The sequence below is a fragment of the Opisthocomus hoazin genome, chromosome 5, assembly GCF_030867145.1.
Source record: "Opisthocomus hoazin isolate bOpiHoa1 chromosome 5, bOpiHoa1.hap1, whole genome shotgun sequence".
Lineage (NCBI taxonomy): Eukaryota > Metazoa > Chordata > Aves > Opisthocomiformes > Opisthocomidae > Opisthocomus > Opisthocomus hoazin.
This window is the reverse complement of record NC_134418.1, coordinates 78,547,233-78,566,954: the sequence shown is the minus strand read 5'-3', so window position 1 is coordinate 78,566,954 and position 19,722 is coordinate 78,547,233. Positions and strand designations below refer to the sequence as shown.

General features: G+C 44.4%; 1 protein-coding gene across 3 annotated transcripts; it reads left to right on the top strand.

Annotated features, from left to right (window-relative positions):
- The first annotated feature begins 5 nt into the window (after positions 1-5).
- On the top strand, positions 6-16,285 carry CASP3 (caspase 3). Of its 3 annotated transcripts, none has more exons than XM_075421841.1 (8): positions 6-123; positions 4,853-5,005; positions 6,905-6,997; positions 10,400-10,524; positions 11,034-11,162; positions 13,104-13,279; positions 13,835-13,952; positions 14,854-16,285. In XM_075421841.1, the coding sequence occupies exons 3-8, from the start codon at positions 6,924-6,926 to the stop codon at positions 15,078-15,080; spliced, it is 849 nt and encodes a 282-aa protein (XP_075277956.1). In that variant the 5' UTR covers positions 6-123; positions 4,853-5,005; positions 6,905-6,923; the 3' UTR covers positions 15,081-16,285. The 3 variants fall into 3 exon arrangements, with proteins under 3 accessions (XP_075277956.1, XP_075277957.1, XP_075277958.1); XM_075421842.1 differs by having other exon boundaries at positions 19-95; XM_075421843.1 differs by lacking the exon at positions 6-123 and adding an exon at positions 655-713.
- Positions 16,286-19,722: the final 3,437 nt, after the last annotated feature.

Below are 19,722 nucleotides of genomic sequence, written 5' to 3'. Positions count from 1 at the left end.
CGGGCTCTCCCGCCCCTCGCGGGGCGGAGCCGGAGGGGGCCGTGAGGAGACCGCGCAGGCCGCCGGAGGTATCGGTGCCTTCGCCGAGCCCCGGGGTAGGCGGGTCAGAGCGCGGCGCAGCCGGTGGGTGCGGGGCCGAACAAAGCGGTGCGGGGTGGGATAGGGCAGGGCCGGCCGGCGACCGGTCGGGCCGCGGCTCTTCGGCTGCGAGGGGCATCGGTCCGGCGCGGGCGGGCGGCTGAGGGGAGCGCGAGCGGCGCGGCTGAGGCGAGCGGGGCGCCCCCCCCCGCCCCCCCCCGAGCCCCGCAGCCCGAGCCCCGCAGCCCGGCTCCAAGCGCCGCCCGCCCGCCCGCTCCCCCGGCTGCGGCGGGGCTGGGGACCGGCGTGCCCCCTCCGGCCCGGGCGCGGCGGGGGGAGAGCGGCCGCGGTTCGGTTCCCGGCGCCGGCCGCTTCCACCTCCCCGCAGGGCGGGCGCGGGGCTCGGTTGCGGGTTTCCCGGAAGCTTGAGGCGGACGGTTTGCGCGCTGGAGGGTGTTTCTGTGGAGAAGCTGCCTAACAAAGGGGGGGGGGTGGAAGAGCTCTTTAATGTTAAACTGCTGTGTGGTGTCGCTCCGAGGGGCTCTTAACTAGCTGGGAACACGCAGGGTCAAGATCTGCCAGAACCAAGCTTTGGAGGCGGCGGGTTAAACCTCAGCTGCGGCTAATGGGTACAGGTAAATTAATAATTAAGAGTCCTGTCTGCTCTCGGGATATTCAGGTCTGGCTGATTTTGCAGATCAGTGCTGAGTAACAAACGAACAAGTCCGCTTTTAGAAGATCAGAGTGCTGGCCTGGTGTCGGTGTCCTCCAGCAACCCCATCCAGACCATCATTACTGGTTAGGGGATAATGCCACGCAGAAAATGTATTTTAGATGTTCTCGGTTTTTTCATACAGCCAGCTGCTGTATTTTCCTTCCATTATTAATTAGATAATTACTGGTTATCATTATACATTGCAGAATGGAAAATTCCCAATTTGCACAACTGCATTAGTATCACAAATGTCCTGTGTATATATTTATATACATAAAATACCTTCTTTGAATGCTTGACATTTTCTCTTGCAGTCACGTGAGGTGGAAAACTGCCCTTTTCTAATCTTTAAAGGCATGTTTTCTGATACTGGTTTCTGTTTTGGACATGTATTTTAATACTGCTGCAATCATTGCTTTGTAGCAGCTGACATGTACTGAGCATGTGTTGTCTTCTCTCCTGTGGTTTGCGTATTTCAAGATACAGCTGGTAACTAGAGACAGTTCAGTTATTTGCTTCCTTCCCTGTCTGAGCAGCTTTGGTATTGTTTTTATCACTGTATCATTAATTTCTCTTGTTGGTTCACAATTCAAATAAATATTGCTTTAAAAAGAGAAGAAACCTGATGGTTCTTATGGTAGTGGTGATAAATGATGATGTGGATTTATTTTCATTAGGTCTGGGTAGAATAAGTAAATCCAGGCTGGAATGGAGTAAAAACATTGTTTTATTTATCATTTTCCTATCAAAAGAAAAGCATTGGAACAGCTGCATTTGTATAAGGCAAAATTTATTTTTGCTTTTATTGCTATACAGAGAGACTTTGGTCATTTTTGGTAGCATGCTGAGTGCAGTTTTGGACCTTTTTGAACCACTTTATTTTTTACTACTTAGTACCCGTAAAGATTATTTTGGCGTCATCTTTATATTCACTGTCTCTGTTTCATAGGGTTTTTAAAAAACTTTATATATTTTTTCAGGTAGAATATTGTAAAATAAGCTTCCTAAACCTACAGAACGTGTTCTGCTAGATTACAGAATCACAGAATCACAGAATAGTAGGGGTTGGAAGGGCCCTCTGTGGGTCATCTAGTCCAACCCCCCTGCCGAAGCAGGGTCACCTACAGCAGGCTGCACAGGATCTTGTCCAGGCAGTTCTTGAATATCTCCAGAGAAGGAGACTCCACAACCTCCCTGGGCAGCCTGTTCCAGTGCTCCGTCACCCTCAGAGGGAAGAAGTTCTTCCTCATGTTCAGACGGAACTTCCTGTGCCTCAGTTTGTGCCCATTGCCCCTTGTCCTGTCACTGGGCACCACTGAAAAGAGCTTGGCCCCATCCTCCTGACACCCACCCTTCAGATATTTGTAGGCATTTATAAGGTCCCCTCGCAGCCTTCTCTTCTTCAGGCTGAACAAGCCCAGTTCCCTCAACCTCTCCTCGTAGGGGAGATGCTCCAGTCCCCTCACCATCCTCGTAGCCCTCCGCTGGACTCTCTCCAGTAGCTCTTCATCTTTCTTGAACTGGGGAGCCCAGAACTGGACACAGTACTCCAGATGAGGCCTCACCAGGGCAGTGTAGAGGGGAAGGAGAACCTCCCTCGTCCTGCTGGCCACACTCTTCTTGATGCACCCCAGGATCCCACTGGCTTTCTTGACAGCCAGGGCACACTGCTGGCTCATGGTCAACCTGTCATCCACCAGGACACCCAGGTCCCTCTCCGCAGAGCTGCTCTCCAGCAGGTCCACCCCAAGCCTGTACTGGTGCATGAGGTTGTTCCTCCCCAGGTGCAGGACCCTGCACTTGCCCTTGTTGAACCTCATCAGGTTCCTCTCAGCCCAGCTTTCCAGCCTATCCAGGTCACGCTGAATGGCAGCACAGCGTGTGAATGTTAGAATGATTCTGTTGCTCCTTTCAGCTATTTGTTTTTTGACAGTTGAAAGCTCATCTTACCTAAGCTTTCAGAGGGAAGAGTGTCAAGGAGCAGAATAACAAGTTTAAAATAAATACTTAATGTATTGCCCTGATTTTTTTCCCCTATCCCTAACATCGTGAGATCATCCTCTACAGGGAAATGTGTATTCTACTTGACAGAACATGACATCATTGCATTACCTAAACCAAGATGAGGCAATTCTTAGTAGCCTGTTAGAATCGGCACCGTCCTCCAGAGAGCGTTGCTGTTACCCTGACTAGTGCTTCAGAGCAGAAAACATACTGCTGATCAGAACGTGCATTTGAGAGCCTAGCAACAGAGCAGGTATCTCTTGGTGGAAGTCTTTTGTTCTTTAAGGAAGCGCGGGTGACTTGGTACGTTAAGGTGCTCAGAAATTGATGAATATTAAAGGTGAGTTACAGATTGTATTCTGAAGCTAAAGCATGTGTGTTTTAAATACCTAACGTATTCTACCCAGTTTTTCTTCCCTGTCTCTCTAGCTTCTCTAAAGACTCTTAGACAAGCTCCAGTCGTGATGCAGTAGAATGCAGTAAGCTCTAACACTTCATTAAACAGTTGAGACTCTAGGCTGCGAGCTAGGCTTGCAAAGGCTTTAGTGAGAAATATTTTTATGATATGGTATTACAAGATGTGTTTTACATTTTTCAAAAACAAAGTACTGTAGTTCACTGTATTTGTAGGTTTTGCTACCTGATTCTTCGAACGTCATTGTTTCTTTGGCATTGGATCAAGGACAGCAGTTTTAGAATTTTAAGGTTGCAAAAGGGTCGAGGAGATAAGTCTTAAGGTCACTTAAATGTTGAAGATCTTTCTTACTGTTTGCAGCATGCTTAAACATTTGTGTTACAGAAGCATTCAGTGGTCCTAGTCTATTAGGTCTCCTGTTTAGGTACATTGGTCTGCTGTCATTCGCCAGTGTTGTTCCCATCAGTTTACTAAAACCAGTCACTAATGGGATGCAACAGTTTGGTTGGAGCACACCTGGTGTGACCCCAAGGCAGCCTAACGATCCAGTTACCCTCCCTGATAATTCCAAGGTCTTACCTGTTGGCCAAAGAGTTGTTGGCTTTCCGTATGCTTCAGCTGACTTTCTCTAAGTAGTTACTGGTAGCCCACGCTGGCTTATATGATAGATGGGAGGTGACCACAGCTTATGTAGGCACATACTTACTAGTTTACGTTGCAGCGTTGGCACTGCGGATCTTCACAGTGCCAGACAGCTGGGATGAACACCTGGGCTTTTAGCCGAAGTTGAATGCCCTGCTGACATGGCAGCACTGCTCTCGGTGTGCCTGCTGGCTAGTTTCAATAGTGGAGCTGGTGCATGATACTGTGCTTTTTTATATGGTGTGGTTCTTCATTACTGTTGGAAGACAAAGAACAAACAAGGAAGAAAGCTAACCTTTTCCCTGTCTCTCCTGTCAATCCCAGCCACAACGAAGGGTTTGGGTGGTGCTCCTGCACATAGTGCTTCTCCAGAAGAAGGAACAGCATGAGCTACATCAGAATAGTGGGTCAGTCTGGTTGGATGTGTTCCTGCAAAACCAAGTTTTGTTCAAAAGAGTTGGGCTGAGAGCTCGGGAATGCGGGGAACCAAAGCCAGGGTAGGAACGGGGTTGAAAGAGGCATAGAACCTCCTGGAAGCTGGGATCTGCTGGAGCAGGGGAACTTTGAGCATTCTTGTCAATGAAAGCCATTCTTTTCACTTCCCAGGGATCAGAAACTCTGCTTGTCAGTTATGGCTGGGTGGACACACCCGTCGTCACTCTAGGCTGGACTTTGTTGTTGATGCTAATGCTCCCTGCCCAATGATAAGGCGTAGGGTTGGATTGCTGTCATGACACGGGTCTTAGGTACTTGAATTACCCTTTGGAAGTGCTTGGCTTTTCTCGTGCAGGTAACTTTTAAGGAATTAGACTTTGAAGTTAGGATGAGTGAATCCAGATCATGGTGCTAGGCAGGCAAGTTCATCATCGTAGATGTAATTTCTGCACCATGGTACTGTCTTAAAAGTGGATTTATAAAATATAAAGCAATAATGTATTTTAGAAATGTTATTTCTAAAATATCAAGCTTATTTGATAATTTTGTAATTTGGTTTTCAGGAAATTTCCTGTGTGCTGCTGATATACATGATACAGTTCTGAAGTGTGGAATAATTTTGTGAGTGAGAAGATTTCTTATTTATATCAGTGCTTCAAGATACAAAGAAATAGTGTTTGGAGTAACCTTGAAGATCTTTTGGAGTCACTGAAAATGTAAGTAAATGTCTGTCGTGGTGTAATGCAGACGGCAACTAAGCACCAGACGATTGCTCACTCCCTCACAGTGGGATAGGGGAGGGGATCAGAAGAGTAAAAGTGAGAAAACTCACAGGTTGAGATAAAGACTGCTTAATAAGTAAAGCAAAAGCCACACACAAAGCAAAATAAGGAATTCATTCACTATTTTCCATGACAGGCAGGTGTTCAGCCATCTCCAGGAAAGCAGGGCTCCATCATGCATAGTAGTTACTTGGGAAGACAAACACCATCGCTCCGAGTGTCCCCCTGTTTCCTTCTTCTTCCCCCCACTTTATAGATGCTGAGCATGGCGTCATACGGTATGGAAGATCCCTTTGGTCAGTTGGGGTCAGCTGTCCCGGTTGTGTCCCCTCCCAGCTCCTTGTGCACCCCCAGCCCACTCGCTGGTGGGGTGGGGTGAGAGGCAGAAGAGGCCTCGACGCTGTGTAAGCGCTGCTTGGCAGTGACTGAAGCGTCCCTGTGTTACCAGCACCGTGTTCAGCACAAATCCAAACCACAGCCCCACACTAGCTGTGATGAAGGAAATTAACTCTACCCCTGCCAAAAGCAGCACAATGTCTTTTAAGAAACAAGGAGAGAATGAGGGTTATGCTTACCCAGATTAGTGGTTCTGATGCATCAGTAAATGTTGCCACAGAAAATGGATATTCATGGTGTACTAGTTAGAGTACAGATAGTAAGTTAAGAGACTTAATAATATGATGATGATGTAAGATGGCAAATATAGTTTGCCACTAAAGAACCTAAGCCTTAAATAAGAATCTTCATCATATCTGACCAGAAAATCTTACTGCTTAGTCTGGTTATTCATACATCCCTATTTACCATAAATATATCTGCTAAGTAAGTTTCTTTAAAATTCTTTCCTTGTAGTGCCTTGTTTGTTTCTTGAGGTCTAAGCACTTACTTCATATCTGAGTATTCACTACTTTGTCCTATCTGGCGATTATCTTTATGATGCTTAATCCTTTCCTGAACCCTGAGTTAAAGGTAACTTGTGGTAATGTGTTCCATGAGTACACGTGGAGCAGTTGGGAGGGAGGTTTATTGCTTTTAAATTGATTTCTGGCTTGGCATCAATCATCATTTCTTGTCCTGTGTTCTGTTCAAAGTAAATAGCAGCCACAGCATAGAGTTCATTTCAGCAGCTATTTAAACTTATGTTGTGTGGTTTTATGTTACTTATATTGCAATTGCCTTTACATATACCACTTAGGATTGGATGCAGTGATGTTTCATTTGAAACAGAATGCAGAGAAATTATTTCTCAAAATACTGTGACCCAAAATCTAATCTTCTGTGTTAGTCTTTGCACACATCCGATAACACGTGTTGCTTGGTTTTGGTTCTCAATCTCTGTCTCGCTGAGATGAAAGGATCAATATATGACACAATATTCATAATACTTAAGTTATATTCATAATACTAAAATTCTACTAATGCATGTAGGGACATTACAATATTATAAAAGAATGTTTTCAATTTGTTTGTCTCTTATCCTGCTTTTTGTAGGCATTTTCCATTATTTGGTCACAGGCACCTGCAGACTATTTTTCCTAGAGTTGTTTTAGAATGCAGTAATTTAAAAAAATACTTTATGTTCTTCTTTCAAATATAAGATATGTAGAGATTACTCAGAAATGCTATTTTTTGCCTACCAATACTAATACTACTATGCTAAAGTTATTTTGTGTGACTATCCTCTTTTAACATTCCTGTTTTCTCTATAATTCTAAACAATTGCTCTCCGATTGCATAAGGCTTTAAGGAAACTCCGCAAAATTAAGCAATCTGCATGTGTTATTTCTTATGAAAATTAACTGTCATGTATTTCTGTTTTCTTATGTTTTCAAGCTGATAATTGCGAGCCATAATGGCAGACAGAGGAGATGGGCCACTTTGGAGGGAAGATCTGACAGATGCAAAATCTATTCCTGGTTCCAAAGGGTGAGTGAGTGAGATGCTTTTGGTTTAAGTCTTCAGTTTAAGTCTTGAGGAATCTTGTGCTGTAACAGGAGGTGAGAGCCATAGAAGAAATAATGCTAAAAGGAGAAAATTCTATTCTAGTAAATTGTAAGAATCATAAATAACTATTAGAGTTGTTATACTAACTTTGAAAATATACAGTCTCTGACAGAGCAGGCCCTGCGCATGTACAAGGAACTAAAAGGCAAAGCACTTGAGGTGCAGTTAAGCCAAGTCTAACAGTATTATTAAGTGGTTAGCTGTTCTTGGAAAGGGACTCTTCTGTCTCACGCTGGGCTAAATGTTCACTCCTTCCACTGAACTGCTTCTAGAGCTCACCTGAACCTGCGGCAGGCAGTTCAGCTGCTTGAGCTGACGTGCTGTAGGGTTCTATGTGCGGAAGGACAAACGCAAGGGGAACCTAGAGGGGTGGAAGGGAAGAAATGCAGGCCTATTCTGCCTGGTGACAACTAGTTGTTACGCTGGTGTACTGCTGTCATCAGATTACACTGTCTCTGGGAACTTAATTTGTTTCTGAAGTAATTATTTTTCGTATTTCAATGAAAATTAGATCTAAGAGCATTACAGACTTTTTATTTGTAGAATACAATATGACAGCAGGCTCCAATCTTGTAACCACTTACATATGTGCTTAACTGAGAAAATTCGTACTGACTTCAGCATATACAGACTGAGTAAAATTGACAGCTGTTTCAGTCATGAGTGGTGGTGTAGTTGCTGTGCTCACTAAGGCAGAATTACAGCTGCATATAGAGTCTTGGTCATTCTAGGTTTTGAATGTTTATTGTGAAAAGTCAATGGTAGTATGAATTTTGGTTAGAATTCAGAATAAATTTACAATCTTAGAGCTGATCTTGCCTCCAGGTACATAGCTTTCAAAAGACGATAGTAAAAAATCCCAACTGATTTTTTTGTTGATATAGTAATTGGTTTCCTTAAGCTGATTTTTCATATTCTACTGTGCAGAGGCATTATTGTAGCCACAGTTCTTACTTGATCCTTTAAATTTTAAGCTTGGTACAAGTTGCACAGAAGATTACTACAAATACAAATGACTCTTCACTTTTTTAATTATTTGTGTATGTGCAGATTTTACCAAACTTAACAAAAGTTTTATTTGGGAGCATAACTATACAAAGCAGTTTTATTTGTTTTAACCTCTGGGCAAGTACAGTCCTCACTAGTCTTAAATCAGATCTACCAACTGATTTCACAGACATAACTTTGAATCATAGAATGGTTTGGGTTGGAAGGGACCTCTAAGGGTCATCTGGTTGCAACCCTCCTGCCATGGGCAGGGACACCTTCCACCAGACCAGGTTGCTCAAAGTGCCATCCAGCCTGGCCTTGAACACTGCCAGGGAGGGGGCAGGCGCAGCTTCTCTGGGCAACCTGTGCCAGGGCCTCAACACCCTCATGGTGAAGAATTTCTTCCTAATATCTAATTCAAATCTAACCTCTTTCTGTTCAAAACCAACACTCCTTGTCCTATCACTACATTCCCTGATAGTGAGTCCCTCTCCATCTTTCCTGTAGGCCCCCTGTAAGTGCAGAAGGGCTGCAGTCAGGTCTCCCCGCAGCCTTCTCTTCTCCAGGCCGATCAGCCCCAACTCTCCCAGCCTTTCCTCACAGCAGAGGTGTTCCAGCCCTCGGATCATTTTTGTGGCTTGTCCATGTCTGCCCTGTGCTGAGGGCTCCAGAGCTGGACGCAGGACTCCCAGGGGGGTCTCACCAGAGCGGAGCAGAGGGGCAGAATCCCCTCCCTCGCCCTGCTGGCCACGCTGCTGGGGATGCAGCCCAGGGCACGGTTGGCCTGCTGGGCTGCGAGCGCACATTGCTGGGTCATACTCAGTTTTTCATCCACCAGTACCTCCAAGTCCTCCTCCACAGGTCTGTTCTCAGCCCACTCATCACCCAGCCTATATTGGTGTTTGGAATTGCCCCGACCCATGTGCAGGACCTTGTTGAACTTCATGAGGTTCACGTGGGCCCACCTCCCTAGCCTGTCTAGGTCCCTCGAGATGGCATCCCTTACCTCTGGAATATCAGCCACACCACTCAGCTTGGTGTCAGTGGCAGACTCGCTGAGGGAACTTCTAGGGAACAAACCTTGCCAGTTTCATTGGTGTCATGCTTTAGCCTGGCTGGATGCCAGGTGCCCACCAAAGCTGCTCTATCATTCCCCTTCCTCAGCTGGACAGAGGAGAAAAAAATTCAGTGAAAGGCTTGAGGGTCGAGCTGAGGACAGGGACAGGGAGAGCTCACTCAGAAGTTACTGTCAAGGGGAAATCAGATTGAACTTGGGGAAATTAGTTTAATTTTTCACCAATCAAAACAGAGTACGATAATGAGAAATAAAACCAAATCTTAAAAAAAAAAAAACCACAACACTTTCCCCCCACCCCTCTCTTCGTCCCAGGCTCAACTTTACTCCTGAATTGTCTCCCTCCTCCCCCCCTAGCGGCGCAGAGGGACAGGGAATGGGGGTTGCGATCAGTTCATCACACGTTGTCGCTGCCGCTCCTTCCTCCCCACTCTTTTCCCCTGCTCCAGCATGGGGTCCCTCACATGGCAGACAGTCCTCCACAGATTTCTCCAGCGTGAGTCCTTCCCATGGACTGCAGTTCTTCATGAACTGACCCAGGATGGGTCCCACCCACGGGGTGCAGTCCTTCAGACACAGGCTGCTCCAGCGTGGATCTCTTCCACAGGGTCACAAGCCCTGCCAGCAAACCTGCTCCGGCGTGGGCTTCTCTCTCCACAGGTCTGCAGGTCCTGGCAGGAGCCTGCTCCAGCACCGGGCTCCCCATGGGGTCACAGCCTCCTTCAGGCATCCCCCTGCTCCAGTGTGGGGTCCCTTCCACGGGCTGCAGGTGGAGATCTGCTCCACCGTGGACCTCCATGGGCTGCAGGGGCACAGCCTGCCTCACCATGGTCTGCTCCACAGGCTGCAGGGGAACCTCTGCTCTGGCGCCTGGAGCACCTCCTCCCCTCCTTCTGCATTGGCCTTGGTGGCTGCAGAGTTGTTTCTCTCGCATCTTCTCACTCCTCCCTCCTGCTGCAAAATGCCGTTATGCAGGATTTTTTTCTTTCTTAAATACATTGTCCCAGAGGCGCTGCAACCATCACTGATGGCCTTGGCCAGCGGCAGGTCCGTCTTGGAGCCGGGTGGCACTGGCTCTAATGGACATGGGGGAAGCTTCCAGCAGCTTCTCACAGAAGCCACACCTGCAACCCTCCTGCTACGAAAACCTTGCCATGCAAACCTAAGTTTATTTTGCCAAAATAACCTTATTTCGTTATTATTTTGAAACTAGAGAGATCAGAAATTAACACCTTAAAGTTTGTCTGATTTCTATACAGAAAGAACCTACCTGCTAGCAAGTCTATGGACTCTGGAATTCTGCCAGACTACAGTTACAGAATGGATTATCCAGAGATGGGGGAATGTGTCATAATAAACAATAAGAACTTCCACAGGCACACTGGTACCGCTTTCAAACTTCTGTTTTTTCCTTAATTTAGATAAATTAGTGACATGTAGTATTCTTCAAAATTATATATGCAGATAAAGTTTGACTGCAGTGTAAAATTAAGTGGTTTGAATAGATGTGATTAATTTCAGTGCATTCTTCCAAATATGTATAGAGGGAATGCATTAGCTTATAGCAGTAAAGGAGAGAAAAATTGATAGGCAGTACAAGTCCATGTTACCTTTTAGTCATGATTTCTGTTTTGCAAATGAAATCCTTTTTTTGTGTCTTTCTATAGATAGCTAGATATAAAAATAAGGAGTAGATAAATCTACAGTGTAGATACAGAGAGAGGGAGATGGTGTGCGTGTGTAACAGTGCAATGTTTTTTCTGTTAGAGTGGATCTGGAATAATGGAATATTCCAGACTGATACAGGTATAAGTAAGAAAAGAATTTGACTCAATTGGACCATGCCATCTACATCATATAAAAAAAAAATTAATACTTTCCTCTTATGTATAGGGATGTTACCCCGTTCGGGTACAGATGCGGATGCTGCACGTGTCAGAGAAGTTTTTATGGAGTTGGGATATAAAATAAAGATCAACAATGATCTTTCATGCGGGGACATTTTTAAACTATTGAAAAAAGGTAAGTAATATGTTCAGTGTGTGTACTACATCAACCACTGTTTCCAAATACATCTCTAGCCCTCACATCTCTTCTTCCATGGCTCTTTTAGATGGTATGTCACACCTACCAGTGGCTTATTGCTAAGGATGACATGTACGTTATAGTTTCTGTGTTTATTCATCTTTGCTGTTTCTCCATATTTTGTGCCATGGCTGTTGTCTCCGTATCCTTTCTCGTCTTCTAAAGAAGGCTGGAAAAAAGGCTGAAACTTTAAATGCAGACTGATTTATATTCTGGCCCTGGGATCACTGAAGCTCTGTGAGTTGGAAAGAAACCTGCTTAACTGGGTGGAGGGGTTCTGTGCTGTACACTGAGTGGTGTGGCCCAAGAGGTGTTCTGAGCAGGGGGGTTCTGATCGAGGGACCACAGCCACAAGCGTGCGGACTGAATTACACTTCTAGAGAAACAACTCGTGTTCTGTTTGACTGGTGAAACAAAACACCCTTCTGTCAAGTGAGAGCTTTATACTACTGTTTGTGTTAGTCCTGCTTTGTTTCCACTTGGCTACATGTAGAGCAGTAAATTACGCGGTGCCTGGAGGTATCTGCAGCCCTGGAACACAGTCTATTCTAGTTAACTGTTGGAAGGTTCTCTGGCATGACTGTGGCTCGTGCCTGCTGGCACTCTCCCAGGCTCTTCAAGGTTACAGTTCAACAGTAAAGGTGTTCCAGTGATAATTCCCAACAGCTAGTTAACCTGCAGCAATCCTGGTTGGTTAGGGTTTTTTTAAAATGTGTTTGCTAACATAGGTGTAGGTACTTTGGTGCCGGTTAATGTTTATGCCAGAAAATACTTCCAGGCGTGGTTAATTTATTAGTATTATTGCAGCCTGTCTCTTGACAGTAGCTGTAAGTGGAAAGGCCTCTGTCTTGCCTCTGGTATAAGGCCTCCAAATAGGCTGCAGTCTGTAGTCTACTGTCTAACTGGAGATTCCCAAAAAGCAGCCTTTCTTGACTCTTCTAGGTGCAGTGCTTGTCCATAGATTGTAGAGATGCCCCAGTGTGCATCACTTGAGAAAAATCTCAATAATTTAGTTTTTCCAGGATAGAAATTCAGTGTTTTGGCAAGCTCTAAACAGAAGACTGCAGCTTTTGGGACTGTTACACTTTTAGTCTACCAACTTTTGTATCTTCTCGAGTTTCCCCACTCAGAATTCCTTCTGGATTCTTTTTGTATCTTTTCATGTATTTAAAAGAATCATCTTGGTCCTTGAGTACAATCCGCACAACGTCAGGCAACAAAAGACAGCAGAGAATATCTGTTCTGCACTCTTTGCATACCACAAGATAGAAAAAATAAAATATATATCTAGACACATAATATCAAGCTTAAATGTCCTTACTACAAAATTCAGAGGCTTGAAAAATTTTCTAGACCTTGCTACAGGGCAAGAGTGAGGGAGAGAGGTGTGATGCTAGTACCTAGGTCCCTGCAGCAGCAACAACTTTCATGCTGCATTCAGTGCCCATGTAATCGAAGTATCTGAAGCATCTGTGATGGGAAAGAGATGAGACTTCCCCACCCTTTCCCAAAACTCAGAGCTTCCCATCAGTCTGATCCCAGACTGCGAGGCCGTTGACCACTGCTGCATGAGCAAGGTGTGCTGTTCAGACTTTGAGATACTGTTCGAGCACCCTCTTTGTCTCCTCACTGTGTTCCTGGCCGAGTTCTGTGGCCATGTATTAGAATAGGTAGGGTTGGCCTTTAATTTGGGGTTTTTTGTGTCCAGCCTCCTGAAGTAAAGTGGGCTGGCTCCTTTTCTTCAGATGTGAAAACCAGTCGTAGCTTTCTGAACATGGGAATTAGTTCTTAAGGACTTCTGTCACTTAGGAAGCATCAAATGCTCAAAGCTTTTAGGGAATGCAAGAAGTTAAGATAATTCTCTCTTTTTCTTTCGAGTTTCTGAAGAAGATCACAGCAAGCGAAGCAGTTTTGTTTGCGTGTTGCTAAGCCACGGCGATGAAGGATTAATCTATGGTACAGATGGCCCTCTTGAACTGAAAGCACTAACAAGCCTTTTCAGAGGTGACAGGTGCAGAAGTTTAGCAGGAAAACCCAAGCTCTTTTTCATTCAGGTGATGTACAGCTGAACAATGATCATCGAATCAGCTGGATACTTAAAAAAGAAATATTGTTTCCCATTCATTATTAGTGCAAAAAAGTTAATTATTTCTAAAATTATTTCTAAAAATAGTTTTAAAAATTATTTCTAAAATTAATTAATTATTCTAAAATTTTGATGGAATTCCTCTCAGAAGAAGGTTCTCTTCAGGTCTGAAAGTAGCACAGTCTGCCCAATTAGGTAGGCAGTATTAGTAATAGCTGAGATTGAATTAACTTAATTCTATGGATTAAGTAAAATCTTTCTGAACACTAGACAATATTTTAGTAAGTTTCTGAATGCACTTTTGTGTGAATATCTACCTTAGCCAAACTATGTAGTTGATTTAAATAAATGCTAGTTACTTTTCTTCTGAGTCTGTCTAATGGAAATGTGACACAAATTCTTGTTATTTTTGAAGTTTTTAAATTGGGATATTATAATCTTTAAAACAGGAAAAAAAAAAATCAGTATTCTGATCATGATCGCTGCCTTTATTTCCTCCCCCCCGGTTCTTTCCACCAAACAGGCTTGTAGAGGCACAGAATTAGATTCCGGTATTGAGGCAGACAGTGGATCAGAAGAAACAATGTGTCAAAAAATACCTGTAGAAGCAGACTTCCTGTATGCATATTCTACAGCGCCAGGTGAGAGACTTGCAAAGAAGTTTTTGTTCCTGAAACTGTATCTACTTAGCAGCTTGTATTGATGCTGTAAATGACAGTTTGCAGTTGTATTCAGTCAATGGGTGACTGCTTCATTTGTTCTCTTTCATGGAAATGTGAATTTTCTTCCTTCAGTCTTTTTTTTTTTTTCACCCCTGACTTGATTTCTTTTTGAGGTAGCTGGTATTCTCAGTTCCTACAAAAAAAAAAAAACCCAAACCCTGATTATACGTCTTTCTCACTAGTAAACCCTCGGCTGTTCATCTGCTGTAAATTCAGTTACTCTGAGTTATGCAAATAATTTACAGCAGGAGGTAAAATGTATTAGTAGTTCTGAGAGAACAAACCGGTCGCATATCTGCAGATGCATATACAGAAGGGGGTGATAAACACCAGCACTACTTGCGTCCTTAAGCAAAACTGATAGTGGCAGAGCCCTTGGTATGCCCTTTACGTTATCAGTTAGCAGAATTAGGTTCCAGTCTTTAATTCATGCACGTAGTCCTGAAGATAGTGACACTGAAATCCATTTTGCGTCTGGCTCCGTCTGTACTGTCGCCTCTCTTCGCGTGTATCTCCCGTATAAAGACGTAGTGCGTGATTGATGGCGAAGACTCTTGCAGGAGAAGATAGTTTTCCTGCCTTTAGATTTTCTACCTACTTGAAGTTTTCTTGGATTAGAAAAAATGAGAGGATTAGAAAAATCTTCTGAGTTGGAATTTGGGGAGATTATCAAATCTAAATTGTGTTGGTTAGTGGGTTTGAGTTTTTATTTTAAAACATGGATTGCTACTGGAAATAATGCATTGTTCCCCTAATTGCTATCGTGTCCTGTATCGGAGGCTGCTGCATCTGATGAGTTTGACGTCTCTGTCTTGCACAGGCTACTACTCCTGGAGGAATTCAGCTGAAGGCTCCTGGTTCATTCAGTCACTGTGTAAGATGCTGAAGGAACATGCAAGGAAACTTGAACTCATGCAGATTTTAACTCGTGTAAATCGCAGAGTGGCAGAGTACGAGTCCTGCTCAACTCGGCAGGATTTCAATGCAAAGAAACAGATTCCGTGCATCGTCTCTATGCTCACCAAAGAATTTTACTTCCCTTGCTGAAAGAATTTCACCCTGTAATTTTTCAGGTCGTGTTTTTATCTGTAATTTATATGCAGTGTTAGTATGGAACACCACTTTTAAATCTGAATTACTGTTCACTACTGTGTGTGGCGTAATGAACTGTCTGGAAGTTAGATATGTCCATTATTAGAAGTAAAACATAGTATGGCTATGTTAGAAAGGCAAACTTGAGTAGTTGAAGCACAGGCGACTTTGAAAGTGGTGCTCTCAGTATCTTGAAAGATTAGGAAGAGGAGACCGAAGAAAAATCAGATCACAGATCTATTTGGTGCTACATTTCACTTTGCTGAAGGGGCAGAGGAAAGAAACAGTTCTTGTGAACAGTTTGGTTTCATATCTTTGCCAATAGGAAGAAGATTCAGAATATGATATGTTTACTAATGATGTGGTCATATGTTTCTTCTCAACTCAAGTTCTTAAAGTTGAGGTTATAAACTAACCTAAACTGTTTTTATAACTTAGGGCATATACTGTGGAAAACAGCCATTTTGTTTTTTACATACAATTAGGAAGCGTATTTAGAATACAGTCAATTTTTTCCTGACCATTTTATAACTTTTTGTATGGGGTGTTAGTTCAAGCAGTTATATCAACACGGTAGCTGTTTCAAAATAAATTGTGTATTCTGACCTTGAAGCTGAGTGACCAAGGGACCAGCCTTCCAAAATCTCTTTTTCTGCGGCCCCCTAAGGGGGGAGCTGTTGTGGCGTGTTTTGGGCTGTAGGAATCGGTGTGAAGGGAAGCCTGGAGCCTGAGGAGTCTGCTGTCCTCTTTCTGGCCATGAATTAGAGTGGACTTGCTCTGTGCTGTGTGCGTGCCACGCTTAGTCTGTGTGGAAACTGGGATTTGTGGTACTGGCGAAACTTCACTTCTTAACTCTAATATCAATTTGAGTTAATTGCAAGACTTTAGCTAAAATATGTTAACAAATAGTGAGTTTATATCTCTTGACTCTAAATTTTGTGGAACAGGCTTCTACAAAACTTGAAAACATTTTTGTTGATGTTTCAGCTTGTGGCAGTCCTTTTAATATCAGAGGAAGACAGAATGGTAAATGACTGTAGGGTGCTTGCAAAATAAGACTTAAAACTCTCTAAATTGTGTAACATAAAAAACCCCAAACACAAATGCCTCTGGAAGTGAACATCAATTTGCTAACAGTAACTTAAATTAAATAGTTTCCAAAACCGTATCACGCTTTTCTGTGTGTATTATTTGTTTAGGATCTGATAGCTTTTGCAAATTAATTTTAACTTTAATTATGTTTTTTTCTCAAAATGCTACTTTCCCTTTTCTTCCCCATCTGGCTTACCACCTGAAGTTGAGAAGAAACTGCTTTAAAGCATTGTATACCGTATAGACAGGTAATGAGAGTAGTGACGGAGACGTGGGAAATGCAGGTTCAGAAGTTATGCAGAGGAGAGACAATTTGAATTGTTGTAGAGGAGCTCTCGGACTGCCAGCTGAATGGGAGGAATCTGCCGTGCTCTCATAGAAATGTTTTGTGAGAGAGAGTTGGTCTGTTTTAACTGATTGAAACTTCAGTTCCAGGCAGATCTATTACCCACGATTCTGTTGAAAAACTAAATAGGCCGCTGTTAAACATACCTAAAAATAACATTTACAAAAACCCATATGAGGGTTTCTCCATCTAGGTTGTGAATTACAACAAGCAGCTGCACAGTTACGTGTTGTAAATGACTGACAGGACTTCTGTTGATCTGCTTCAAAGGAATTGGGAGTAGCAATGTTCCTTGAATTCTTAGCTATTTTGCTGTGAAAAAGTCCTGTCGCAGAGTTTGCCCTTCCCTTAGATTTAGTAGGTTCTGGTCTTGATCCTTCTTGATCCTTTAAAGGAAAAATGATTCTACAGCTTTCCCAGTAGTCTTTAAAATAGAGCAAAACAAAGCTGAGCTGCGACGAGTGACCAGTCCTTTAGGAAGATGTGGAGATGGGGCTTAGGGAGAGAGGCGATGTTCCTTTCCTCTCAGGGCAAGAGCTGCCTTTTACTCAAAGTCAGTGAATTCCTGCACAGGGCCAGGAAGGCTTCTGGCTGTTCCTACCGAGGGCTGGTGTTCCAGCTGGTGGGACTCTGGGCGGAGATGGAGCCTGTTGGAGGAGTGAGAGCGGGAGGTGAGAACGTCCTTGGACGGTCACTCATCTTGGCGAGGAGGTCTGACTAGAGCTGGTGAGCTGAGCTCGTGGTGACTGGGGAAACGTGATCTGGTCACAAGGCTGAACTCGGGGAAGAGGCAGTGGGGTGGAAGATTGTAACAGGGTAAGCGTTTAGGAAAGACGTGAGGAAAATAGGACAACTCAGAATGGTGGTTTGTAGGGGGATGTTCAGTGCGAGACCACAGGGAAATGCAGGCAGTAGTGCAGAGGCACGATTGCCAGTCTGTCGTTGCTGTAGGTTTTGGGCAGCTAAATCACAGAAAATTGGAAGATGCAGGTAGAGGAGTGGAAGCAAAGTGGAAGGAGGGATTGCAGAATGCGATGAGAAGGAGGAAGCTGCCTTAGTTTGAGTGAAGCTAAAGGAGAAAGGAACAGGTGATTTCTGCTAAAAACCTGGCAGAGAGCACGTCACCTTTACCACAGGCTCTGCTGGTGAAGGGGAAGTTGAACTATATTTTTGTTGTTGGATTATGTGATCAAAACTGGTCTGAACACCCACAAAGGAGCACAGAAAGGCAAGGAAAGCCCAAATAGTCGCCTGCCCTGCAGGGCTATTCCCAGGCCCATCCCAGGAGCCATCAGCCCATCAATGGCTCATCCCTACACAAGGGCACAAGTGCAGGCAAGGGCACAGGTGCAGGCAAGGGCACAAATTAAGGACTTGGAGGCAGGGACAACCTTGTGGGCTTCTGACAGGGCTGTCCTAGGAGAGCCTCAGCCCCAGGAGCCAGGTGTGGGACTCACTGAGGTGAGCCAAGGCAGGAGCACCGTTCAGGTGATGGTGGGACACGTCATGGGATGCAGGGGGCGAGCACTTGGGGATTGCATGGGATTTATTGCGGGATGTTTAGGGGAGAGCAGGGAACGGGAAGGATTTAGGTGACTTGAGGAAGAACAACTGTGGGGAAAACAGAGGTGTAAGAGGATGAAAAGGGCTGGTCACACACAAGTAATTTGCTGGTCAGTACGCTCGTCTGGCCATGCCCTGGGCCCGACCAGCGCAGTCTGTCCTGACTTCCTACCAAATTCCGGTGTAACTGTTCCCCAGTGAGGGGCTCTGTTCTGCATGTGTGCTGCCTATGTTTTTCTCCTAGCGCCTATCTTCTGAAAAAAACAATTTAGGCAGACCTGCTGTCCAACAAACTTCTGAGATGAGACAACCTTTTTTTTCCAGAAGGGGAAGGAAATAAGGATGTTAAATATGGAGACCTTCAAAGACCAGGGGTGAAAGGCTGGGTGAAAACACTTGCAGAAAGATGTTACACGTTTTGGAATATGCTAACTGTGGGAGCAGTGTAGCGCTTCCCTGGGGAAGGCCTTCATGCCAAGCGTGGCTGCAGTTTCCAAGCTGAGCCGCAAAGCACACGCCTGTGTTTTCACCTGAAGGTGCGTGCATTCACACAGCTAACTGGATTGTCAGTTAAACCATGTCCAAAAGGCTTTTAAAAAGCCTGACCTTAGTCTTTTGCCGGTTTGAAAAGCCACCGGAAGCACAAACCTTTTGTAATCATTGAGGAAATTAACAAAGATGGCGTATGAGACAACGATTTTTACTGTTTACTTTCCTAGCAAAACTAAAGAAAAATCAAGGTTTTTTTTTTAAAATGCCTTTGATGCCAAGCAATGGAAGGATGAAGGAAATAAAGACTCAGGCTGAAACTGGGGGGGCAATTCACGCTGCCTGGTGTGTACCAGGTCAAGTGTACTCCCTTCTGGCTAAGCAAACCCGAACGCTGAATGCAGTCAGTCTGCCCTCTGCCCACAGCAACCTCTGAGGGTGCATGTTTCAAACCTGGTTTGGTTAGAAGAAAAAAGGCAAGTCAAACACTGATGCTGCCAAGTCCCATGGAAGCAGTCTGTCCTTGAGAACAGAATCCACACCTTTAGTACTCTGCTCCATAACCGAAGAAAACCCACGCGACTTAGTCAAAATACAAATTTGTGGCTGTTCAGCCTGGAGAAGAGAAGGCTCCGGGGAGACCTTACTGCGGTCTTCCAATACCTGAAGGGGGCTTAGAAGAAAGGTGGGGACAGACTTTTTAGCAAGGCCTGTTGAGATAGGTCAAGGGGTAATGGGTTTAACCCAAAAGAGGGCAGATTTAGCCTGGATATAAGGAAATTTTTTACAGTGAGGGTGGTGAAACCCTGGCCCAGGTTTCCCAGAGAGGTGGTCGATGCCCCATCCCTGGAAACATTCCAGGCCAGGTTGGACGGGGCTCTGAGCACCCTGGTCCAGTTGAAGATGTCCCTGCTCAGTGCAAGGGCGTTGGGCTAGATGACCTCTAAAGGTCCCTTCCAACCCAAAGCATTCTATTCTGTGATGATACAGTTGTTATCAATGAACAAAGGACCTACTAACTTGTTAATGTATTCCTCTTGGAAGTGTTTATGATTTCTCCTTACATTTTAAACTAAATTACTGTACATTCATACACAATTTATATTT